This window comes from Polypterus senegalus, chromosome 11 (assembly GCF_016835505.1).
Source record: "Polypterus senegalus isolate Bchr_013 chromosome 11, ASM1683550v1, whole genome shotgun sequence".
NCBI classification, from domain to species: Eukaryota; Metazoa; Chordata; class Cladistia; order Polypteriformes; family Polypteridae; genus Polypterus; species Polypterus senegalus.
The window spans coordinates 129,629,801-129,657,090 of record NC_053164.1 but is presented as its reverse complement, the minus strand read 5'-3'; the positions used below and the strand labels follow the sequence as shown (position 1 = coordinate 129,657,090).

General features: G+C 38.6%; 2 protein-coding genes across 5 annotated transcripts in view; both read right to left on the bottom strand.

Moving 5' to 3' along the window:
* Positions 1-27,290, bottom strand: part of LOC120539518 — a 580,969-nt gene that overhangs the window by 137,848 nt on the left and 415,831 nt on the right. The window lies entirely within an intron of this gene.
* LOC120539517 overlaps positions 1-27,290 on the bottom strand; it is an 85,699-nt gene that overhangs the window by 41,328 nt on the left and 17,081 nt on the right. For both annotated transcript variants that reach the window (XM_039769649.1, XM_039769650.1), the window contains 4 exons: positions 12,943-12,978; positions 10,664-10,996; positions 4,741-5,046; positions 1,872-2,186 (listed from right to left, as the gene is read on the bottom strand). In XM_039769649.1, the coding sequence (XP_039625583.1) occupies positions 1,872-2,186; positions 4,741-5,046; positions 10,664-10,996; positions 12,943-12,978 (990 nt within the window). The remainder of the gene's footprint in view (positions 1-1,871; positions 2,187-4,740; positions 5,047-10,663; positions 10,997-12,942; positions 12,979-27,290) is intronic.

The window sequence follows — 27,290 nt, the reverse complement described above, 5'->3', positions numbered from 1 at the left end:
CGAAGCAAGGAAGGGAATGTAGAGACCGGAGAGACGGACGGCCTTATATAGGCAGGCAGCCAACAACGGGAGGCGTTGGGATGGGGACCCAACGCCACACGGTGACCGAAGCTGCACGCCATGGACGATATATATGCGTAAGTAGGATTCAGTTAGCGTTGGGAACCCGCTGCACAAATTTCTTGAAGATGGGCCTATAAGTAACAAAGACCGTTGGAAAGTTCAATATGGCGGCCAACAGTGGCATGTCGAAATGAAACCTTAACTTTTGTAAGTAAGCTGTAAGGAAAGAGCCTGCCAAATTTCAGCCTTCTACCTGCACAGTGGCGTCATACCACCGAAATAAGTACGTACATTGGTTTCTGTTAGCGCAGGGAAGCCGCCTACTAAATTTCGTGGAGATTGGGCCATAAATAAGAAAGTTCAAAATGGCGGATGTTGTCGACCATTATGACCGTTACGCGTAGAATTTCTAAATGAAACCTGCTTAACTTTTGTAAGTAAGCTGTAAGGAGTGAGCCTGTCAAATTTGAGCCTTTAATCTACACGGGAAGTTGGAGAATTAGTGACGTTGGAAAGTTCAAAATGGTGGCCGACAGTGGCGGCATACCACAGATATAAGTACGTACATCGCTTTCGGATAGCGCAGGGAAGCCGCCTACCAAATTTCGTGAAGATGAGGTCAGCCTTCTACCTACACGGTGTGACGGACAGCCGGGTCCCATGCCCGGCCGGGACGCCTCTTCTGCATACGTCCCGGGGGAGCCATCATGGACATTGCAGTACCTTCCCCGGAGCACTTGGGGGCAGCCTCTCTGGCCGTGGATCCCTCCTCAATCTTCCTCGTGCCTCCATGGGACATGGAGTCCACCACAGCAGCCCGGTTGGGAGATGGGGTGGCCGCTAGGGGGTGCTGCGGACAACCAGCCACCACGCTGGACCAGCTGGTCAGGCACCTGTGACACTTCCAGGTGGGGGACAAAAGGGCTTGCCTCCCAGCAATCAAGGCCAGAATCGGCAGGAAGAGGACGAGGTTGCCTGGGAGGAGTGGTGGTGCCAGGAAGCGTTTGGTTGTGTGGGTTATTTTGTGCTTTGGACTGTGTTGGGCCTGTGGGACACGGGGAAGGCGTGTGCCCATGGCTGAAGAAAATAAAAAGCCCTTTGAGTGTGAACACGTGCCTCTGCGTAGTCTGTGCCGGGTCGGGCGCTATATAGCGCCTTTATCACAACGTGAAGTTGGAGAATTAGTGACTTTGGAAAGTTCAATTTGGCGGCCTACAGTGGCGTCATACCACCCAAATAAGTACGTACATCAATTTCAGTTAGCGCAGGGAAGCTGCCTACCAAATTTCATGAAGATGAAGCCATAAATAAGAAAGTTCAACATGGCAGACGTTATCGACCGTTATGACCGTTACGCATAGAATTTCGAAATGAAACCTGCTTAACTTTTGTAAGTAAGCTGTAAGGAATGAGCCTGCCAAATGTCAGCTTTCTACCTACATGGGAAGTTGCAGAATTAGTGAGTGAGTGAGTGTGTGAGTGTGTGAGTGAGTGAGTGAGTGAGTGAGTGAGTGAGTGAGTGAGGGCTTTGCCTTTTATTAGTATAGATTTTAGGAACATGTGCTACAGGTTCCCTAAAAAATTCATTTGTGCAGAAAATGAATGATGAACACAAACAAAGATAAAATAATTCAGGAGAAAATGTAATTCAATGTAAAATACAGCAAATAAAATATAAAAACAACTAAGCCATTATATATGAATGTGAATGTTGAAATCTAAATGAAGTAGAGGAATAATTTATTCAGTTTAAGTAATCTTTTGTTTAAACATTACATTATTAGTAGATGAAGTAGTGTTTGACTTACCCAGTACTCTAATGCTGAAGTAACTGCTGTACTGTGAATGGATCTCTGGGCTCATATTCAGAGTGTAGTCACACCTCAGTTGAACCTCGGTTTCCGTCTCTGTAGATCGATTTTCTAACAGTTCATGGCTATTCACAGACAGCTCACACTTTTTATCTTCTGAGCTATTTGTCTTGAATGGCTGTGAATCGTCATCTCTGTAGAAATAGCAGTGAGCTTCTGAAAATGTCTGAGGCAATTCACATATCAAAGTCACTGCTGCACCTCTTCCAGTTATGTTAGATGTTGCACTCAATGCTGGTTTACCTAGATTACCTGAAATATTTAAAATGTATTTCAAACGGGCAGAAATCTTTGCTTAATATCATCTCTTACATTATTATATCTTCCCATGATTTGAAGAAGACCAGTCCATCATAGTGTACATTTGTATACAAACAAACTCATTCCTTAACTAAAAAGGCTATCAATATATGTGTGGAAAGAAATTGGAATGCCCAGGATAAAACCTACATGAACACAAGGTGAACATGTAAAAACAGCACAACATTCTTTACAGACTTTTTTTCTTAATACTGTAGTATGGTTTGGAAATGTTAAAGAAATTCAGACTTTTTACAAACTGCATACATCTATACTAATAAAAGGCAAAGCCCTCACTGACTGACTGACTCACTCACTCATCACTAATTCTACAACTTCCCGTAGGTAGAAGGCTGAAATTTGGCAGCTTACTTACAAAAGTTAAGCAGGTTTCATTTCACAATTCTACGCGTAATGGTCATAACTGAATCCTACTTACGTAGCATAGATACGTCCATAGCCTGCAGCTCGGTTGCCGTGTGAGGCGGAGTTGTGTCCCCCATCACCACGCCTCCCACGTAGTTGTCTGCCTGCCTATATTGCATCTCCCAACCCCATGCCTCTCACGTAATTGGCTACCTGCCCACATAAGGCCGTACATCAGCAGCAATCCAAGCTGTGAGAAAAGAGTATAAAGGAGGTGTGTCAGACGTCGTGCTACATTTTCTGATGCAGCTAGACGGAAACAACTTTGTGACGCTGTCGATAAATACTCGCAGAAAAATCCACAAGTTAATAGACACGCTGTCGCTAAATACTCTCGGGAAAATCCACAAGTTCATAGAGGCACTGTCGCTAAATACTCGCAGAAAAATCCACAAGTTAATAGACACACTGTTACTAAATACTCACAGGTAAATCCACAACTTAGTACTGGGAATGCCTGTTAAACATCTTAGATTCAAGAGTAGCGATTTGGGTGGTGAGATGTCTATTGAGATGATCACCATCGATCAAAGAACTGTCACTTATCGAGTGGATTCCATGCCCGGAGATGCTGCCTGCCTTTGAGTTTGGGTACTCTTTACAACGGTTGACAAACACGGAATGTAACGTGAACACAACACATCCTCCAAATACGAACCTGATTGAAAGAAATAATGATAATCAAATCCTTGATGACAGCAACACTCATAACAATCACAAAACAATTACATTGACAATCATGTTACGTTATCTTTTAAATGTTTCCTTTTCTTTTTCATAACTTCTTTAACACACTAATTCTCCTCTGCGAAGCGCAGGTATTTTGCTAGTACTCTATAAAGGGTACAAATGCCTTGAGCATTGGGCCTAAGTACTGTCAAGAAATACTTGTTTAAGTATTTATCTTTCCACCTGATTTTTTTATCACTGGGTCATGTAGAACTGAGTTCTTCCCATGCAACATTTGCCAAATTATGAGAACTAACTGATTTGAAATATTAAGCAAATTTTAAGAATGTGGGAGAAAAATATGCTCAGTTAAACTCAATCAATTAATTAAGATGCATGAGTTATGGTAGGAAACACAAAAACCTACAGAAAACACAAATACATCAGAGAGAAGATGCAAACTCCATACAGACAGTGACTATGTCAAGAAGTAAACCCAGGTCCCTGCAGAAGTGCTAACCACTAAATCACTGTGCCATCACTATGTACTGTAAATATTAAAAAAGTAAGAAATAACTAAAACTGTACACAAAATTACTCAAAAGTGTGTGAGTTTTCAGTACTGAAGTATTCTGAATTATGATCATATAACTTTATCCATCCACCCGTTCATTTCCTAACTATATAGAGATTACAGTATATAATTGCATATCAGAATATAAAAATTGATTATTTCAAAAAATGTAAAGCTTTTTGACATAATAATAAAATTAAATGCACCATCCCTTATACTTATACTGGTCCGGAAGTTAACTGTACATGGCTATTGATAAAAAGTTCACTAAATAAATTTTTTTGAATCGTGGTTCCATCTCATTTCTTAGATGTTTCAGCCATTACTTCCATTTTGGGGCTATGAAATTTGTGCTAAGGTTTTTTCATGTTACAATTGTCTGCTAAAGATGAATGTCTCTTGTGGTTTAAAATTTCTGTGGGATGAAAAAGAAAGCAGCTGAGCCATGGATGGTTGTACAATGAATCCCATTGCACTAAACTCTGTAAACACCACTTGACATTTTTCAATCCTCCGGAAAGAGATCAAACTGTTCAGATCTTCCTTATCTTATAAACAGTGAAAAAAATTAGGAGGTGAAGCCTTTCTAACCAGAAAAATCCCAAAATGTGGACTAAATTAAATACTTCCGTATTATTAGGATTAGTACTTTAGAATAAAGCATACATTATTTTAAGTGACATCCTGTCCACTCGTACAGTTAGTCAGTCAGATGATTAAAGTTGAATTATTTTCTATTACACTGTTTTCTTCTTAAAATTACTTTTAAAGTTAAAGCATCTCATTCAAATAATAGTAGCCAGGCAGTAACAGTTATGACGTGTGTTGTGTACTCACCATATATGTCCACTGTCACATTCCTACTGCGGCGTGATATCCATTTGTCATTTTCTCTTATGACTTCAATTTCACAGCTCACATTCACTTGAGTGACCCTCTTTACTGATTTTGGATCCAATAGTTGATACTTTAAAACCAGTATCACACAGGCTTTTGCATCTGTGAAGTATGTCTCTGATTGGAGAAGATCTTCATTCTTATAAAAAAGGCAGAGACCTTTAACTGGTCGGTCCCCTTCACATCTAATCATGATAGACTGATTCTTCTGATCTTCTGTAGTTGCTATTTTTATTTCAGCTTTAACTGGAAAGAAGCAGTAAATAATTGAATTTAATATTAGAAAAGGAACATACAAACAGAAATGCAGGAAAGCCAAATAATACTACTTTCTAAAGTATCTATCTATCTATCTATCTATAGATTTTGATTTCCTCACTGTCTTGGTGAGAAGTGAGAAGATTAGATTTAGGATACATAAATATCATAACTGACTGTACTAAAAAAGGCATCACTTTCTTCAGTTTTCACTGCTCTCACTGTCTAACTACTTTTAATTTAATAACTAATTCTTCAGAACAGCAAAAAAGGTGACCTGAATTCTCCCCTGAGGCTACAGTATTTGCCTTGTTTATTTCCTTGAAAATAAGTAACATACAGTAAGTGATGGATACATGCATGTCATGTCATGTGCTGTACTGTAGCCCTGTTAACATGATTACAACATATATCAAAGAGGACATATTTATGGTATTCTGTAACAATTTATTTCTAATCTACTGTAAGTTCAAAGCATCAGACATTAAGGAGTCATTCAGATTTTTTAAAAATTAAAATGACTAAAAACAAAGTATTTTTAGTGAAACAAACTAATATTAAGCACAAGACTAGCTCTTCAGCAAAAGAAAGAAAAATGGACAAAATGATACTAGAAATCTTTGGGAATTAATCAGTAGTTACCAAGTTGTGATGGACAGCCGGTGTTTCAGTCTGGCCGGGACGTACCTCTACAGAAGAAAGCAGCCATTTCAGGGCATTACATTCCCCGGGACGTTCGTATGACAGATTGGGGACACTATCGCTCCCTTGAACCCCTGTCCACAACTCCAGGTAAAAGTCCAATATTCGAGTTTATTAAATTGCCACAATGCACAAAGCGCCCTCTCCTCCACTATACTCATATAATAAACAATCACAATACAATAATCCAATCCTTCACTCCCAGACACGTTGCCACCCTTCCACCTAGCTCAGCTCGCCGTCTGGGAGCTCCCACAATCCTTTTATATTCCCTGACCCGGAAGTGTTCCCAATCCCTAGTCCATGTGATCTTGTATCACTTCCGGGTCAGGTAAAAAGTCCTTTTTGATCACCCCGGAAGCACGTCATTTCCTTTGTCCATGTGACTCGGACGTACTTCCGGGGCGTAGGGTAAATAACCGTTGTTCCCCCCTGCAGCGTCCCCTAGCGGCCCCCATGGCATCCAGCAGGGTTGCGTATAAAAACTGCAATGTCCATGATGCCCTGCTGGTCTTTGGGGGACCTCCATACTGCAGGGAGGGCTCCACCTGGCGGCTTGGGGGTATTGGCCGGGATAAACGCACAGCCATACACCACAATAGATGGCAGCTCCCCTGGATGGAAATGGTTCCTTGGATTCCCGCAGGGAATGTTGGGTGCCATGAGTGCCGCCAGGATAAGCTCACCAAGAACCCGGGGACTTTTATGATTACGCCACCCTGGAAGTACTTCGGAAGTGTGCAGTACTTCCGGGGCATTTGACGAAAGAAGATGTGGTATTAACCTGGAGAAGAAATTCTTCTGGGTCATGGACTTTAAAAGGACTTTGGAAAGCCCCAGCAAATTGAGCCGGAGTCGGGAGGGTGTGTGACGGAGCTGCTAAGAGTGGAGGATTGGATCATTATTATTATTATTATTGTTTATTATTGAGAATTGTGGAGAGTGCGGTGCTTTGGGGCAGTATTATTGAAGAAAATATTAATAAAATTTTCTTGGTGTTTTTATACGTGTGTCTGGGACATCTGTCTATGGGGTTTAAAGGGGCAAAAGAGCCTAAAACGTCCACAATTGGCATAGTCGCCAGGATTCTGGCCGTCTTTTGGTCAGAAAACTTATTTTTGAAAGTGGACAGAATCCGAGACAGCGACACATGCAACTGCCAAACACGTTTTCGACAAGTTATGAAACTGACCGTCTGTGCTGAGGCAAATCCGGTGCACGACATCCCCTGTGACCATGAGGAGCAACGGAGCGACACCACCGTCGGGTGGGAAGACATTTTTCCGGGTGCCGATTTCACCGACATGGTATAGACCGGGGGAGGGATAGAAAACATTTTTAAAATACAGTAATCCCTCGCTATATCGCGCTTCGACTTTCGCGGCTTCACTCTATCGCAGATTTTAAATGTAAGCACATCTAAATATATATAACGGATTTTTTGCCGGTTCGCCGCTTTCTGCAGACAATGGGTCTTTTAATTTATGGTACATGCTTCCTCAGTTTGTTTGCCCAGTTGATTTCATACAAGGGAAGCTATTGGCGGATGGCTTAGAAGCTACCCAATCAGAGCATGCATTACATATTAACTAAAACTCCTCAATGATATAAGATATTCTTCCCGCGCGGTGCTTGAGATTGTTTGCTTCTCTCTTTCTCACTCTCTGCCTGACGGAGGGGGTGTGAGCAGAGGGGCTGTTTGCACAGAGGACACAGACACTCCTCTACAAAATGACGCTTTATCGCGGTGCTTCTGTATACTTAAAAGCACGTATTGATTTTTTGATTGTTTGCTTTTCTTAGCGAGCGCTCTCTCTGACATTCTCTGTTCCTGATGGCGCTCCTTTGAAGATAAGATATGTTTGCATTCTTTTAATTGTGAGAAAGAACTGTCATCTCAGTCTTGTAATGGAGCACAGTTTAAACGTTTGACTAAAGGGTGTTATTTCATGTCTAGAGGGCTCTAATAATGTTAACAGGGTGGGAGAGTTTATAAGGGCTTAAAATAAATAAAAATAACCATACAAATATATGCTCTCTACTCCGATGTTTTTCACCTATCGCGGGTGGGGTCTGGAACGCAACCCCCGCGATCGAGGAGGGATTACTGTAACCCATTTTGTCCCCTGCTCATACCTCATAGATGGCGTGCACCAAGAGGTCGTAATAAAAATGGCAAGTCATCCCGAAGATGGTTGGACAATGTCCAAGCAGAATAAAAGCAAGAAGGATTTCCGCATGACGTCGGACAGCCAAGGACAGGTGACCAGCCCCAGAAGCACCACAGGAAGGCGGACGAAGCATTGCACGCCATAAATAAAGTTAAGGTGTTTCGGGGAGTGATCGATCGATCTGCCAATAAATTGAGTCAGGCGGATTGTGGTCGGCTTGAAGCTAATCTCCGGAACTCCAAGTCCCAAAAGGCCGTGCGAAACCCAACTACGCAGGCACAAAAGAAGCCTGTCTGCTCACAGCTGGAGGGCGGGGTTTTTGAAAGCCTGAGCGTGCCTTCAGCCGATCAGGAAGGGGTCTTTAATGTGTGGGAGCTGGAAAAACTAATCAAACCTGTCAAAAGCTTTATCCAGATCATCACTTCAAGAAAAAAAGTAGTCAAAGAATTGGGAACGACAGCTGGGGCCATTTTATGGCGTGTGAAAGAATATTTGCACCGCTGCAGACAGAAGCTACCATAGGTGACTGATTCGGCGGTACAGGTGGGTTCAGCTGGTAACGTATATGAAGTTGGGACGCAGAGTACAAAGGCAGCGCGATTGATTAGTATCGGCTGCCATGTAATCTCAAGTCCCACAATTGATTAGGAGGTAATGATCAAGTGTAAAATGGAAGGACTTCTGGGGTTTCTCAAACCTAAAGACATCGCCACTGGTCTCACCCAAAAATAAAGGTGTCCAGACAGTAAAGGGTCTATCTCTTTCTCATAGAGAGAACCAAACTGTGAGTAAGCCCCACAATGAAAAGGAGAGTCCGCAGGTAAAACTGGGAGTTTCTGACAAAGAGAGAGTGTGGAGGGGACACTCTCAGCGTGGGCAGGCAGATAGTCAACCCCCAGCTGGGCAAAGGGCTACGCAGGAGTTGCCGGCCTGCTTCCAGTCCCGCAGGACAATTCAATATGGGAGGAGGCTGTGTTATGAATGCCATCAGCCGGGCCACCTTTGGCGAAACTGTCCAGCGAAAACCGGGGAGGTTCTTAAAGGGAAACAGAAGTGCCATGTCTCCCCATTGTTCTCCTGCTCTTGTCTTTCAGGAGGAAACCGTGGTCTGGTCAGGGCAGACAGTCTCTCCCGGGGAAGAACTACCCTAGCGGGGCTAGCGGCCTCACATTATAATGTTCAGCTGGGGGAGGTGTACTGTGATGGACAGCTGGCATTTCAGTCCGGCCGGGACGTACCTCTACAGCTAGATGGCAGCTCCCCTGGATGGAAATGGTTCCTCGGATTCCCGCAGGGTAGCATGGAAAATGGAGTCCGTCTCTTCAGCCCTGTTGGGTGCCATGGGTGCCGCCAGTGGGAGCTCACCAAGAACCCGGGGATTTTTATGATTATGCCACCCCAGAAGTACTTCAGGGTCACAAGGACGGAAGCCTGCAGTACTTCTGGGGCATTTGACAAAACAAGATGTGGTATTGACCCAGAGAAGAAATACTTCCGGGTCATGGTCTTTAAAAGGACTCTGGAAAGCCCAAGCAGATTGAGTCAGAGTTGGTAGGGTGTGTGACGGAGCTGCTGGGAGTGGAGTATTGAATCATTGTTATTATTATTGTTTATTATTGAGAATAGTGGAGAGTGTGGTGCTTTGGGGCACTATTATTGAAGGAAAAATTAATAAAATCTTCTTGGTGTTTTTACATGTGTGTCTGGGACGTCTGTCTAGAGGGTTCAAAGGGGCAACAGAGCCTAAAACGTCCACAAAGAATTAATTTCTCATTTTCATTGTAGTTTTGAATAAGATTAAGATATTGATCTAAGAAGGAATAATACAAACTCCTTCTTTGAGTAGAGACTATTACTGGGGTCTGGCTGGACACATAAAAAAGGAGTCTGCATGGTTAAGGACAAATAGAGCCACTGATGTACGAGATCCTCTTCTTTCATTTACAGAGGTACATGACAGCTTCCTAACACCTAGACACATGAAAGGTGAAGTTTCAATCATTTGTCCAGCAACTCCTGTGGCTGCCAAGAAGTACTAGGAGTTGGTGACTCCTTAGCCAAGTCAAAGAATATAAGTATATTAACTTAATAATAAGTATAAAACAAGGGAAGAAATATTTGTGCTATACTTCTTGTATATTACATTTCCCTGCTAAAGATTCAGGTCTCCTGTGGTTTAAGACTTCTGTTGGGTGAAAAAGGAAGCAGCAGAGCCTAGGATGGTTTAACAATTTATCTTTTTGCATTGAACTCTGTAAACACCACATGACATTGTTCAGTCCTCTGGAAAAAGCTCAAACTGTTCAGATCTCCCTTACTTTATAAATAGAGAAAACAATTAGGACGTGAAACACTTTCTTACCAGACAAATCCCAAAGTGTGGACTATATGAAATACTTCAGTATTATTAAATTCTTTGGGATGTATGCAATAAGTATATTGTTTTAAATGACATCAGCCGAGTCAAGGAGTGTTCCAGGAAAAGTATAAAAAAAGGAGAGAAATATTGTGGAAGACCCCACTATAGGTCATCACTGGACCACAGATAGGCAGACTTTAAAAGAAAAGAATGTGCTCATATGAAGGGAGGAACATGCGCTACTTGTTAGGTGATGCAGCATTAATTCATTAATTAGGTAATTCAGTGGATCACTTTTACAGGTGATGTACAGGTAATGGAACTGAAATTAAAAGTTTAGCCAAGCAATACTTAAAGTTGAGTTAATACGTACCAAGCTCCTTTACTATTACTTCAAAGTTGTCACTTCTCCCAGAGGTTTCATTGTTGATAATATTTTTAGAATCACAACTGAAATGCAGATAGCCTAGACTTTTTGGATCCATATCTCCCAGCAGCTCTCCTCCACTTGCAGTGAAGTCACACTGGTTGCTGTCTGAGCTCACTGATCTGAACGGCTCTGATTCAGCTCCCCTGAAGAAGCGGCACCTAACACCAGAGACACACTGGGGAGCTGAGCAGCTGATTGTGTGTTCACGGCTCATCATTTCAATAACATTGGGCATAATCTCCATTTCAGGTTTCTGCAGCTCACAAGATGCATTTCCTGCAACAGAAAAGCAACATAGTTGTTACATGAGAAAATGATGTTTTTTTCATATTTATAGATAATTTCTTAGCCATTACACATCACTGTTTATAGAAACAAATTAATACTAGAAAGGTATATTAATTTGCTAGAAAAGTGTATTAATTTGCACCTTTTTTGGTTCCCCAAAGAAACATCCACACAAAGAACAATTATTTATTTAGATCGATATCAAGCTTCATAGATAACTAAATAGATGGGAACAGATTTGTGAAATGCCAGTAGGTTCGTGATTTTAAATAGACTCTTGCTGTCATAGATAGATAGATAGATAGATAGATAGATAGATAGATAGATAGATAGATAGATTTCTCCACAGGAGGAAACTGGGTAATTGATTGTCATAAATGCTAGTTTGATGTTGATGTCAATGTTAAAATACTTGCAGTATTCATAGTGATTATATTTTTACAGTATATTAATAACTTTTATAGTGGAAAGTAGAACAATAACATACCAAGTGGACATTGTATTTGTAGATTTATTAAACTCAATCCAAATATATGCTGTACATTCTAATTCATATTAAAGATTTGATTTAAAACAAATTTCTAAATGATTACCTCCAAATATATCTTATCTTTTAAATATTTTGACATTTTAAATGCTTGTAATGTTTTTTTTTTTATTAAACAATGTCTGTGTTTTTCCAAATAATGCAGCCATAGGTTAGATACTCTATTAGCTTCAGTTGTATGAAATTAAGAGTTTTTCCATCACAGGGGAAGCAATAAAGTATGAGAAGTCTAAATAAAAAAGAAAAATAAATATTTAAAGCTATTTTGTGTTTGTGATATTATATTTAAAAGTGATATAATATAATGTAATGCAAAATAGTGGCAATGTGGTTAGTACTGCCACATTACAACTCCAATATGTAAAGTTTGTCCCTATGTTGACAAACTTTCCCTTTGATACTCTAGTTTCTTCCTACTGTAAATTGCCATAACATACTAGTTTTGTTCCTTGATATAGAAAAGGTGTGGAGATCAGTGAAGGTGTACAACATAACTGAGCAGTGCAGGAGGATATTCACCTTCTCATGGAACAGGTGTCACAGTGCCTGGCCAGCAATGAAGCTCTGTGTATGTAGCTAAATGAAGCAGACAGTGAGAAGCCAAAACTAAGACAAAGATGCGTGAGCTGAGAGAACAGGAATGCTATATGAAGCAGAAATGTTCAAAAGTCAAAAAAGGCACACGTTTGAATGAATGTGGAGATTAACAGTGTGATTCAATTTGAAAGTGTGTAATCTGTTGCTATAAACATTTATTTTTGTTGACAGAAAACTTAATTCAATAAATGAAACTGATAAAGCAAATTTAAAACATCCTGATAAATTTGAAGTATCAAGATCTTCACCAAAAGGCTGATTTATTGTATACTTATGAACTGCTTAAAATACAGCAGTCAGTTTTTTAAGTTGAACTTTTTATATACTTGCTTGTTTCTTTCCTTCATTTTTTTAACACACAATTTTATTCTCACAGCAGTTAATTGTCCATAATAGGAAACAATTTGCCTGACTTTGAAGCTAGTGTCGAATATGCTTTCAAATTTACAGTATTTACTGCATCAGACAAAGTAAATTAAAATAGCATAAAAGTAGCTAATATTGGCATTAATGGAGTAAAGAAAAACAAAAATGTAATTAAACTTCTTTAAAACAACTATTCAGAGAGATTTGAACCACATAATGCATATTTAAACTACTGTCACTGCTGAAGAAAAAACCTTTCAGAATTTGAGCATGATTACATTAAGTAATAGAACCATTAAGTGAATTTACAGCTCTACAATTTCTATTAAGCGAGTCTTTACAAAACAGCAAATATCTGATTTGTGATGTAATGATAGTTTATTAAAAAAAAAAATTAGGAAACAAGCAAAATGATGTAACATACCTTTTACATTTGAAGTCATGTCAATTGGATCCATGGCTTAAAAATATAACAAGAAAGTTAGGATATAAAATACAAGTATTTACAGTAAGTACTGTGGAATATCAAATGAAGAAACACAGTAATTATTTGTTTTAATAAATATGGCTGTACATAGTGTTTTACTTACTTTGTAAAAAAATAAGGATGAAAATATGCATAATGAGAGAAGCACTCCTATCAGTCTCAGCTCACCCTTAACTTATCTTAACATTTCAAACTGGCTTCAGTCTGCAGAGTTTGAGGTTAAGACCAGGAAGTCCATGATTATGAAGCGCGCTATTAGAAGTGAATGTTGTGAGATGACTGTTTAAGAGTAATGACATTCAAACTTTCTAATGAAAGAAAAATAGAACTTTTTAAAAGATAAGGCAAACCTGTCTTTAAGTTCCTGCTATAGTATTAACATTAAAATTGATTTATTGAATTATGTAACTTTTTCCATATTTACCTATAGTCTGCTGCCATGCCATTCATTATAATAACTGTACAAATAAAGATTGCATTATTATAATGAAATGTGCAGTTGCTTTTAAACACAAATATGGATGTATGTGTGTGATTGTGTGTGTTTCTGTGTAGGAGACTAAACAGTGCATAATATTTTCCTACAATTCTGATGCCATGAACTGATAACTTATGCAATGATACATTTAGGGGAGGAAAGATGCTGCAACGGCTGGAACATCTGCCTTTCAGCTCAACAGCCCCACATTCAAATCCTTTTGCAGCAAATGTTACAGTGTAGTGTCCAAGTTCTCCCTGTATCTTTCTTCCTCGAGGGAGTGAATGAGTGAGTGAGTGAGTGTGTTTTGTTTTATACTGTGTTGGTGAATTTTTTGGGTTTGTTCCTGCCAATGGTGCCAGCCCCAATCAACATCTGTTGGTTAAGAAGGTAAATAAAATGTTTGGATGGATATAGAAATGATGTGTGTATAGATACATTATTACCAACAAGTTGGCTTCAAAAATAATAATTATAAACGATAAAAAACTAATGTACTCTATTTTTTCATTATAAAATAAAATATTAGAAGTGACATAAGTGGACATAAGTCAAAGAGACATGACCAAACAGAACTGGAGAAGATTAAAAGCCTTGAACTTGAAAAACAATTATGATGATAAGAATGACAATTTTTTCTATACCACCTCGTAGTCAGTATTTCCATAGATATGTACGTGTTTGAAAACTTAAGTGTATGTGTATGTGTATGTGTTTGAGAACTCTTTGAAAACATCACTTTACTTTACATGCCCTCTCTTGTTTATGACAGCTCAAAGCCTGTAAAAGTGAAAGGCAGTGAAAGGAACATCACCATGGAAAATCATCAAATATTCTTCCACTACACTTATTCATGCCCTGCTGAAGAGTGCAAGTCACTTAACTACCGGGTGATTCTAATGGTCGAGGCCCCAAGTTATGAAGTATTACTGTCTTAATAATGAAGCAATCCCAAAGAAATTTAAGATCACAGTATTCCTGGATAAATGTACGAACGAGTGAGGCATGCTTCTCTTTATGACTTATTTGTGAATGAACTGGATGACTATGATATAAGTGAAGGTTATTTCTAGCAAGATGAGGCTACCTGTCACAATTTCTGTCAATGACGTGGTTTTTCAATTGGGTGCTTATTTGAAGTTAAACTACTAAAGGAAAAGGTTTTGTCTGAGCCCCATGCCACACGTTAAAAATACCCTTTTTTGTAGGGTCGCTCTTTTGATGCATGGATGTTTTGAATTCCAAATAAATGAGGTTATTGTTGAATCTAATTGCCTAAAGAATGATTTATTAATGTATATTGGGGTGTTTTGAAATAAAAAGGAGCTTAGGAAGAATATTCATCTTAACAGTGTTAATTCTTCCAGCTAGTGTGAGATGAAGGGTTGACCATCTATGCAAGTCTTGTTTAATTTTTTCCATGCAGACGGCGAAATTTTGTTGATAAAGAGCTTTGTGTTTACTTGTGATGTTTACCTATAGGTATTTAAACTGATCTGCAATGATAAAAGGTAGGGTGTCTAATCTAATATTATATGATTGAGAATTCACTGGAAAGAGTACACTTTTATTCAGATTAATTCAGAGACCAGAGATCTTTTGAAATTCTGTGAGTGCTGCTAAGACTGCAGGCACAGAATTTTCTGGGTCCGATATATACAGTACCATGTCATCTGCATATAATGAGATTTTCTGTTCCAGTCCTTCTCTGCTAATCCCCTTTATCTGATCAGTATTTCGACAATGTATTGCCAGTGGTTCAATGGCAATCGCAAACAGCAGCGGTGACAAGGGGCATCCTTGTCTAGTGCCACGCTCTAGTTTAAAGTAGTCTGAGCAAATGTTATTGATGCAAACTGAAGCTTCTGGGTTAGTATACAGTAATTTAATCCATGCACAAATGTTTGGGCCAAACCCAAACTTCTCCAATGTAGTAAAAGGTATTTCCATTCAATCATGTCGAATGCTTTTTCTGCATCCAATGATAATAATATTTCTGGGGTGTTTGATTTAGTTGGTGAGTATATTACATTAAACAGGCGTCAAGATTTGAAGATAAGTGTCGCCCCTAATAAATCCAGTTTGGTCTTGTGATATTACGAGGGAGCACTTTCTCCATCCTTCTAGCTATGATTTTAGAGAGTATTTTAACGTCGTTATTCAGAAGTGAAATTGGTCTGTATGATGCACATTGTAATAAGTCCTTATTTTGTTTTGGAAAACAGTGATTAGTGCTTGGCAAAGGTTTGTGGAAGAGATTGGTTATCTCTGGCTTCTGTAAATGTTGCTAATAGGAGGGAGCTAGCTGAGCGGAGAATTTCTTGTAAAATTCTGCAGGGTAGCCATCAGGGCCTGCTGCTTTCCACCTTGGAGTGACTTTATAGCATCTAGTAATTCTGATAATGCCAGAGGTTTATCAAGTTCCTCCACACTAAAAGCGTCTATTTGTGGTATCTGTAATGTATCCAGAAATGCATTAGATGTGTATTGTCTTCTTTAAACTCAGTAGTATATAGGGATTTATAGTAGTCTCTGAAAGTGTGCATTATATTTTTGTGTTCATGATTTTATCTCCGTTCGTGTTGGTGATTACCGAGATTGCGTATGCACTTCTTGCTTGTGAATTTGTTGAGCTAAAAGCTTATTAGCTTTCTCCATGTTCATAATAATGATGTCTGGATTTGTAAATTAGTTGTTCAGTTTCTTTAGTTGTCAAGAGGTTTAATTCTGAATGTAGAGCCTGCCTCCTCCTATGTAGAGTCTCGCTTGGTAGTCTGGAGTGTTCTTCATCTATTTTAGTAATTTCGCTTTTTATCTCTTCTTGGCTTCGGATTTATTTCTGTGGGAAAGATATGAGATAATCTGACCTCTTAAGAAGGCCTTAAGAGTTTCCCAGAGTATTCCTGCAGAGATCTCAGGGATGTATTTGTCTCTAGAAAGAATTTGATTTGTTTGGATATAAATTCCTTACAATTCTCGTCAGCTAATAGAAGGGGATTTTCGGGGTGAGTGTATGTGGCTTAGTAATTTTAGCTCAAAGATCATAGGTGCATGGTCAGAAATAACAATAGCATCGTATTTACAAGATTTAATCTTAGGCAAGAAGTTATTGTCTATAAAGAAGTAATCAATCCTTGAGTAGCAATGATGTACTGGTGAGTAGAAAGAATATGTTCTTGAATTTGGGTTTAAAAACCTCCAGGGGTCTGATAAGTTGTGATCAGTTATAAACTTTGTAATTATCTTTGCGGTGTTAGATGCCGTTCCCCCTGTGGAGGAAGTCCTATCTAAAAGTGGATTTAGAACACAATTAAAGTCCCCAGCCATTATAACTTTATGAGTGTTCAGATTGGGAATGGATGCAAATAAATTTTGTATAAATTCCTTATCATCAACATTAGGTGCATAAACATTTATCAAAATCATTTTACAGTTAGATAAGTCTCCCATGACCATTACATATCTCCCTTCAGGATCCAATACTACATCTGATGCTACAAATGGTACTGTTCTATGTATGAGAATTCCCACACCTCTAGTTTTCTTTGTAAAACTAGAATGGAACATTTGGCCAGTCCAGTCTTTTTGCAGCCGGAACTGATCCTTGCTTAGTAAGTGGGTTTCCTGTAAAAATACTATTTTAGCATTTAGACCTGTTAGGTGAGAGAGTACTTTCTTTCTCTTTAATTCGTGATTCAGGCCTTTAACATTCCAGCTTACGAAGTTAACTGTCCCATCATGGAGACACTGATTCTGAGTTTTTGATGTCATTTTATAGTCTTAACTGGAAGTGAGACAGCTTAGGTCTTAATTTCCTATTTCCCCTAGAGTTGTTGCCATGCAGCTTATTATTACGTTGGTAGTTATAATTATTAAGATTAATAGGATAGATTAGGTATAGATCAAGCCTGCTCTCTTTCTCTCCCCCCCTTAATTTTGCCTCCCCAAGTGAGGCTAAAACCCACTTCACATAGTCCCAGTCCTCTGACATACCCAGAGACAGAGCACGTCCAAAGCAAAACAAGCCCCAATGCAGTGGCGCTTTAGGGTTAAAAGATAGAGATATCTGTTACCAATATAGTCTTTAAAAGAGAAAAAAAAAAAGAATTTTGCACTTAAAATATATATATAGTCTTCAGCAATTTTAGTGCATTAAGATGATACACCCAGATAATAAACCCGGGTGATGGTGTTAAAGATGTGTCCAAAATAAGCATAACAAGTCTTAATGCAGTAATAGCAATAACAATAAACCAAGGGTATGATATTGAACAGTCTTGTTTAGGGTAGAGATGAAGTAATTAGAAAAAGAAAAAAAAAGGAAAGAAAAAGTAATTAAGCACAATAAAACATAAACAGATAGCGCCCTAGTAATACTAAGTAATAATGAGAATAAATGAGAATATATGCTGATAAAACCCTTATTTTAAAACGAATAGATCAGACAGTAGATTATTAACCGCCATGACTCACTATTATGTATCAGAATAGTCCCGGGATCAGCTTTCTTAATCCCTTTTCTGCTTCTTCCTTGCTAGCGAAGACATAGAAATGACCTGCCATTCCACTTTCAGTTTTGCGGATACAAGAGGCTGTATTTGACGCTGGCTTGCCGTAACCGCTGTTTAATGTTGTAGAAGGCTGCGCGTTTAGTAACTGTTGCTGGAGAGAAGTCAGGAAGATACGAATGTGGTTATTTTCAAATATAATATCTTCCTTGTTTCTGAGGAGTGCCATTACCTCTAGCTTAAATGATAATCGTTCAAAACGAACTATAAAAGACCTTGGTCTGGGTCTAACGGTGTTTGATCAGACGCTGTAAGCGCTGCTATCTCAGATTCTGCTTTAAAGTCGCCCCGATTATTTTAGAAAAAGTTCAGCAGCGAATTTCACCGGGTTTGAACTTTCTCGATTCTCAGGCAGACCTTCAATTCTGATGTTGTACCTTCTACTTCCATCTTCCAAAGCAGCCAGTCTTTCTCCGAGTTTTTTGCATTCGGAGCTGACATTTTCTGCTTTTTCTTCAGCACTGGTGGCTAAATTTTCGGCTAATTCAATCCTAGTCGTGAATGTCTCCTTGAGATCCTCCAATTGATCAGTAAGCGTTTCAATTTTACCCAGCACCTGTCGGATTTCCACTTGCAAAGACAAAAGGCAGAAGGTGGCATGGCTCTACCTAACTTCCAGTTTTATTACTGGGCAGCAAATATACAGGCGATAAGAATCTGGACACAAATAGAAGAACATACACAGGCTTGGACCACAATAGAAGTAAAATCCTGCAGTACTTCTTTGTATTCCCTGCTATGCGCTCCAATAAACACACGCTATCGGCAATATACAAATAACCCAATTGTGCTCCACTCACTTAGAATCTGGAACCAATGTAGAAGGCATTTTAAGACGGAGAAGCTTCTATCTGTGGCACCCCTGCAAGAGAACCATCTCTTTAAACCTTCACAAACATATGCAGTTTTTAATATCTGGAAAAAATTTGGAATTAACTTGCTTAGAGATCTTTATATAGACAATGTCTTTGCTTCCTATGAACAATTACATTCCAAATTTAACATTCCAGCTACACATTTCTTTCACTATCTTCAAATCAGGAACTTTGTTAAACAGAACCTTCCAGATTTTCCTCATCTTGCACCCTCATCCATGCTGGAAAAAATATTGCTCAATCTCAAGGACTTAGACTCCATCTCTGTAATATATAAAATCATTTTACAATCCCTCCCTTTCAAAGATCCAAGAGGACACTGGGAAAAAGATCTCTCAATTAATATATCAGAAGAGGAGTGGAAAGTAGCAAATGAGAATTCACTCGAGCTCCATATGCGCAAAGCATACAATTATACAACTTAAAATTATTTATCGAGCACATCTGTCTCGACTAAAACTCTCCAAAATGTATCCAGGGCATGATCCAACCTGTGAACGCTGCAAACTAGTTCCAGCCTCACTAGGTCACATGTTCTGGGCCTGCACCAAATTAACATTATTCTGGACAAAAATTTTTAATTACCTCTCAGACAGCCTTGGACTCACAATCCCTCCTAACCCATTAACAGCTGTGTTTGGGGTTCTTCCAGAGGGGCTTAAAGTGGAGAAAGACAAACTAATTGTGATTGCATTCACTACACTTTTGGCACGCAGACTTATTCTGATAAACTGGAAGAATCCAAACTCTCCTCTTTTAAGTCAGTGGGAAACTGATGTGTTATATTATTTGAAATTGGAAAAAATCAAATACTCAGTTAGAGGATCCGTACAGACGTTTTTCAAAACATGGCAGGATCTAATCAGTAATATTTTAAAATAAGTTCATGAAGCATAGAGAATTTATTAATTTAGGTATGTTTAAAAGCTGTAAAATTTTTATGCCGTTTGGCTTGCTCTCTCTCTCTCAAGGGTGGGGATCGATCTGTTCTTAACTCTATTTTTCTTTTTGTAAAAACTTGATTGCTTTGTATGGAGTGAAATAAAATTAATAAAAATATTTTTTAAAAAAAATTCCCTTTTTTGATGACTTTTGATGACAAGTATTGGGCACAAGGCAGGAACAATCCCTGGACAGCATGTCAGTCTACCGCAGGGTGAACACACAGACACACACACAAAGCATCACCAATTCACCTAACCTGCATGTCTTTGGACTGTGGGAGAAAGCCAGAGCACCTACAGGAAATACTTGCAGACATGGGTACAACATGACTATGTAAGGATCATCCAGTATGTGAACCCTGGGCTCTGTGCTGCTTATCTATACTAATAAAAGGCAAAGCCCTCACTGACTCACTGACTGACTGACTCACTCACTCACTCACTGACTCATCACTAATTCTCCAACTTCCTGAGTAGGTAGAAGGCTGAAATTTAGCAGGCTCATTCCATACAGCTTACTTACAAAAGTTGGACAGGTTTCATTTCGAAATTCTAAGCGTAATGGTCATAACCTAAACCTATTTTTTCGTCCATATACTATAATAGACGTCTGCTCGATGGCCGTGGGAGGCGTACTTTAGTGCCTGCCCATATAAGGCCGTCCGTCAGCGGCAATCCAATAGAAACACTGCCTTTAAATATTCACGGCTGAAGGACTGTGCTTATGCAGAGGAAGATGAGATGATCAGGGTGGTGTTTGGCACAAACTCAGCGAAACTGCAAGAGAAACTTTTAAGTGCCGGGTCTTAGCTAACATTAAACACACCCGTTGACATCGCACGAGATGGCACCAGCACAGCTGGGAACCTTCGATGCATGTACACCGAGCGGCTCACGTGAACTGACGCAGTGCACAGACAAAAAGCAACATTTCCAAAGAGTGCTGAACAAAAACCAAATTACACAATTGAGAAGGCAGCAAAAAAATATGAAGCGTGTGATACATACAAGCATATTCATAAGTGCAGCTACTGCGGAAACAAAGCACGCAGTGGAAAAAGTCAATGTCCCGCTAAAGGAAGACAGTGTAAAAAACCCGTACGTGCAGTGTGTCACGTCTCAGATAAAGAGGAAGACGAGCTGTTTATTGATGCAGTAAGAAACAAATCGATGAATGAAACCTGTTATCTTTACAACGATTGACAAACACGGAATGTAACTTGAACACAACACATCCTACAAATACGAACCTGATTGAAAGAAATAATGATAATCAAATCCTTGATGACAGCAACACTCATAACACTCACATAACAATTACTGTATATTTACAATCATGTTACGTTATTTTTAAAATGTTCCCTTTTCTTTTTCATAACTTCTTTAACACACTACTTCTCTGCTGCAAATATATATATATATATATGTATATATATATATACCCGATCTACATACTCTCAAATAGACAAACCACACGCCGGCTAATGGAAGAGGCTTCACTCTAGTGCCGAGGTTCGATTCCCGAGAGGGGGTGCACTGAGTATGTGCGCCTGATGACCCCAAAATTAGGGCAAAACACGTGTTGTGTACTTTTTGCATTATTTCACAGTAAAACTATTTCAATATATATATATACATACATATATATACACACACATACATATATATCAGCGCTTCCCCATTCATTTTACCCTCGCATCCCCTTGGTTTGAGAGGTATGAAAAAACTATGCGGATATCGCAGAAAGACAGATCACCAATTGAAGCTTTATGAATAATAGATACTTTATTCACCATCAATAATTGTTTTGGTAAAGCCATACTCAGTGTAATCATTAGATGAACCACAACAGCATGCAAGCTCGATGTAGTGCCCGTCAACTAGATCTGAATTGCGCGATCACATTCGAAAAATTAGATCTTTTCAAGTTCTATTTAGTCGACACAAATATCTTTGGTTGGAATGTAAGGCGAATTTACTCTTTACATTTCTATGGTGAAGAAAAATTTATGCAATGATGCCTACATTTAACTTACATTCCTACGAAAGATATTTCTGTCTACTAAATAAAAATTCCTTCTATTTAAAATTTAAATAGAACTTGAACAGATACGATAGTTCATAATATCCACGCAGACTTGCACGTAAGAGCGGGAGTCATCCGTTTTAACAAGCAGCGTATTGCACTGATACGAAATAGCCAGTCCATTTAATTATTTAGGAATGGATAAATAAATTAAGATTTTGTACAAATAATGTTTTTCATTTTACTTCCTTGATGGATTCTGGCACCCCCAGCAACAGTTGCTCGCACCCCAAAGAGTGTATATATATATATACTGTATATATATATATATATATATATATATATATATATATATATATATATATATGTGTGTGTGTGTGTGTGTGTGTGTATGTATGTATGTAGATATGTATCTATATGTATATATATATGTTTATATATGTGTGTGTATGTATGTATGTGTGTATATGTAGATATGTAGTGGAGAAGTAGTGTGTTAAAGAAGTAATGAAAAAGAAAAGGAAACATTTTGAAAATAACGTAACATGATTGTCAATGTAATTGTGCTGTCATTGTCATGAGTGTTGCTGGCATATATATATATATACAAGCAGAATACCCGCGCTTCGCAGCGGAGAAGTAGTGTGTTAAAGAAGTTTTGAAAAAGAAAAGGAAACATTTTGAAAATAACGTAACATGATTGTTAATGTAATTGTTTTGTCACTGTTGTGAGTGATGAGTGTTGCTGTCATATATATATATATATATATATATATTATATATATAAATATATATATATATATTTACACACACATAAATATATATATATACATATCTATACATATACACATCTATATACACACACACACATATATACATACATATATATATCTACATATATACACATACATATACATGCACACATACATACACACACATATATACACACAAATACATATATATATATATATACATACACACACACATATATAAACATATATATACATATACATACATATCTACATATATACACACACAGCTATTTCGTATCAGTGCAATACGCTGCATGTTAAAACGGATAACTCCCGCTCTTACATGCAAGTCTGCGTGGATATTATGAACGATCGTATTTGTTCAAGTTCTATTTAAATTTTAAATAGAAGGAATTTTTATTTAGTCGACAGAAATATCTTTGGTAGGAATGGTAAAAACAGACAGGAATATTATTCCTGAATAAATCAACTCAAACCTTAAACAACTTATAATATTTTGCTCTCCATAAAAATATATCCTGTCTAAATTATACAAGTTAGAAATAAAGTAAACGTTAAAAGAACAAACATTCAAATTTCTTTACTCTTATGTAATTTTATATAAAAATAAACTTAGATTTTAAATATCCCAAAAGATTTTGCTCTCCATAAAAATATATCCTGTCAAAATTATACAAATTCAAATATGAACATGCTGCATAACAAAACCTGGAAATATAAATAAAATGTGTTCCTTTCAGCAATAACAAATCAAATCATTCAGTTGTCTTTGCTCATATGTCATTTTAGAGCTGGACGCCTGGCATCTTTTTTTGGCAACAGGTTCGTTTATGTTTGGTGTGAGGTTCTGTGTTGTGGAGATTCTCAGGATGGATTGCAGGTGCTCATCAGTGAGGCGACTCCTGTGTGCTGTTTTGTTAGTCTTCATCACTGAGAAGAGCTTCTCACACAGATATGTGCTACCAAACATGCACAAGGTTCGAGCCGCATGTAGACGGACTTTTTTGTTCTTCAAAGTCACCAAAGCGCCGTGCAAACTCAGTGCGCGTGCGCTCAGTTTATCAGCAAAGTGCGTATTTTGGGAACACCGTAGTGACGACTTGGTTCAACATTACTTGGCAACAGGGAAAGTGGGGCAAGTTGCACTGGTGCATTTGTGTCTCCCATAAAAGCAGCTTCACTTGAAATCACTTTGTGATTGTGCACGGGTAAAAACGCCCGCTGAAGTGTCAGATTCTTATTTAATTCTTCTGCTTTCTGTATCTTCTGCATTGCATTCAGGTTACCCTGATGTTTTGTCTCATAGTGCCGTCTTAGATTAAATTCTGTAATTACAGCCACATTAGCTCCACAAATGAGACACACGGGTTCAGTAAACATATACTCAGCCTCCCATCGGTTTTTAAAGGCTCTATTTTCAGAATCAACTTTTCGCTTCAGCATCGTGTGAGCTAGCTTCGCAATAACTTGCAGCATCATAAGCTAGACTTGATTAACGCGGTAAGTGTTCGGCAAGGCAGCTGAAGCGCTGCATTATGGGATCTGTAGTTTATTGTGTTACCAGCGCTTCATATACCCGGCCATTAATAACAATAATACAGTATATAAAATGATCTCGCGGGCGGATATAATTACACGCTGGGCGGATGTGGCCCGCTGCCCTTGAGTTTGACACATATGGACTAAATAGAACTTGAAAAGATATATTTTTCAAATGTGATCGCAATTCAGATAGAGTTGACGCGCACTACAGCCTGCATGCCTCAATAAGTCATCCTCCCCTCGCTCTTACTTTTTTACCGTTCATCTAATGAATACACTGAGTATGGCGAATAAAGTATCCATTATTTGAGTATGTAGATCGGGGTATATATATATACAGATATATATACCCGTATGCAGCGAGCGTAGTGTGTTAAAAAGCTATGAAAAGAAAAGGGAACATTTTAAAAATAACGTAACATGACTGTCAATATACAGTATTTGTTTTGTGAGTGTTACTGAGTGTTGCTGTCATCAAGGATTTGATTATCATTATTTCTTTCAATCAGGTTCGTATTTGTAGGATGTGTTGTGTTCAAGTTACATTCCGTGTTTGTCAATCGTTGTAAAGATGACAGGTTTCATTCATCGATTCGTTTCTTACTGCATCAATAAACAGCTCGTCTTCTTCTTTATCTGAGACCCGACACACTGCATGCACGGGTTTTTTTTACACTGTCTTCCTTTAGCGGACATTCACTTTTTCCACCGGTGTCTTTGTTTCCACAGTAGCTGCATTTATGAATATGCTTGTATGTATCAGACGCTTCATATTTTTTGCTGCCTTTTCAATTGTGTAATTCGTTTTTTGTTCAGCGCTCTTTGGAACTGTTCCTTTTTGTCTGTGCACTGTGTCAGTTCACATGAGCTGCTCGGTGTACATGCATCGAAGTTTCCCAGCTGTGCTGGTGCCATGTCGTGCTATGTCCATGGCTGTATTTAATGTTACCTTAGTCCTGGCACTTAAAACTTTCTCTCGCAGTTTCGCTGAGTTTGTGCCAAACACCACCCTGACCATCTCATCTTACTCTGCATAAGCACAGTCCTTCACCCGTGAATATTTACCCGTGGCAGTTTGCTATTGGATTGCCGCTGATGGACGGCCTTATATGGGTAGGCACTAAATTACAAACGCCAGCGGTAGCCTGTCTATGAACTTAATTTAAAGTTTAGGTTTACATCGTGCTTTGTTTCCGAAGTAGCAGAACTCATGAATATGGTTGTATATGTCACTCGCTCGCTTCTTATTGTTTCGCTGCCTTCTCAATTATATAATGCATGTTTTCTTCAGCGCTTTTTGGGCCACTTCCTGGTTTTCTACGTACTGCGTGATTACGTGGAAGGCGTGATGATGTCACACGAAACTCCGCCCCTCCACGGCTTTCCAGCTCAACTCCATTACAGTATATGCAGAAAAATAGCTTCCAGTTATGACCATTACGCGTAGAATTTCGAAATGAAACCTGCCCAACTTTTGTAAGGAAGCTGTAAGGAATGAACCTGCCAAATTTCAGCCTTCCACCCACACGGGAAGTTGGAGAATTAGTGATGAGTCAGTGAGTCAGTCAGTCAGTCAGTCAGTGAGGGCTTTGCCTTTTATTAGTATAGATTCCTGATTATATAAAGTCAACATTGGAGTATATAAACTCACTCCTGAATATATAAAGTGAAAGTCAAAATCTATTGATTGAAACGACTCTGAACTGAACTAAGTTAACAAAAACGTATTCAGAAAAATAAATAAAAAAAAACACTGTTCGGTTAATGTTTTGAAAAGGATGCATGTGCCCTGCCCAGGATTGGTTTCTGCCTTGCGCCCAGTGTTGGCTGGGATTGGCTCCAGCAGACCCTCGTGACCCTGTGGTCGGATTCAACGGGTTGGGAAATGGATGGATATTCCAGCGATGACTGTATATTTTGACGCTGACTTTATATATTGAAGTTTTGACTTTATAAATTGCAGCGCTTACTTTATTTATTCCGACGCTGACTTTATATATTCAACATTTGACTTTATATATTCCAGCGCTTACTTTATATATTCAGAAATATTCCAACGCTGTCTTTATATACTCAGGTTTTGACTTTATATATTCCGACAGTGACTTTATATAATCAAGTTTTGACTTTATATATAAAAGTTTTGACTTTATATAGTTAAATTTAGTCATCATTGCATAACTTTTTCTTTACCATAGAAATTTAAAGACTAAATTCAACTTCCATTCCTAACAAAGATATTTCTGGCGACTAAATAGAACCCACTTATATCCAAATTCGAGCTATTGAGCTGCCGCCTGCCTGCCTGAATAAGTCACCCTCGCTTCGCTCTTACTTTTTTACCGTTCATTTAATCATGGCTAGTGGTGGAAAAATTATAAAATTGAAGGAGGATTACACTGAGTATGGGTTTACCAAAACAATTATTGATGGCGAATCGATTATTCATAAAGCTTCAATTAGTGATCTGTTTTTCTGTGTTAACCTCATATTTTTTCATACTTCTTCTCAAACCAAGGGGGCGCGAGGGTAAAATGAATTGGGAAGCGCTGATCAATGTAATCGGTGTACCAGGAAATCATGCATTGACAGAAGTTCCCCTTTGTTTGTAATGCAAAGTGTGATTAAATGCGTGATTTTTTAACGCATTATGGAGCACATGCATCGAAGCTTCTCAGCTGTGCTTGTGCTAAGATAAGGAAACATTTTAAAAATAACGTAACACGATTGTCAATGTAACCTTTTGTAAGTAGTGCCTGGAGGATACAGTGTGGAGAAACTGTAGAGACAGCATGTGTATTAACTTGTGGATTTTTCTGTGAGAATTTGGTGGCAGCGTCACAAACTTGCTTCCGTAACACTGTGTTAGCTGCGGAGCTCAGCTCAGAGCGAAATGAGGTAAATGGGAGAGGAGATGATGACGTGACTCCCCCACCTGCCTTAATTGTCAATCCCCCACAAACACAGTCTCTCAGAATTTGCATAAGCACAGCCTTTTACCTTCAATTTTAACTTAGGTACAAAGTGATCAAAACTCTCGTTTATATCCTGCGTCCTCTCATTAAACTTGTATCCCGCA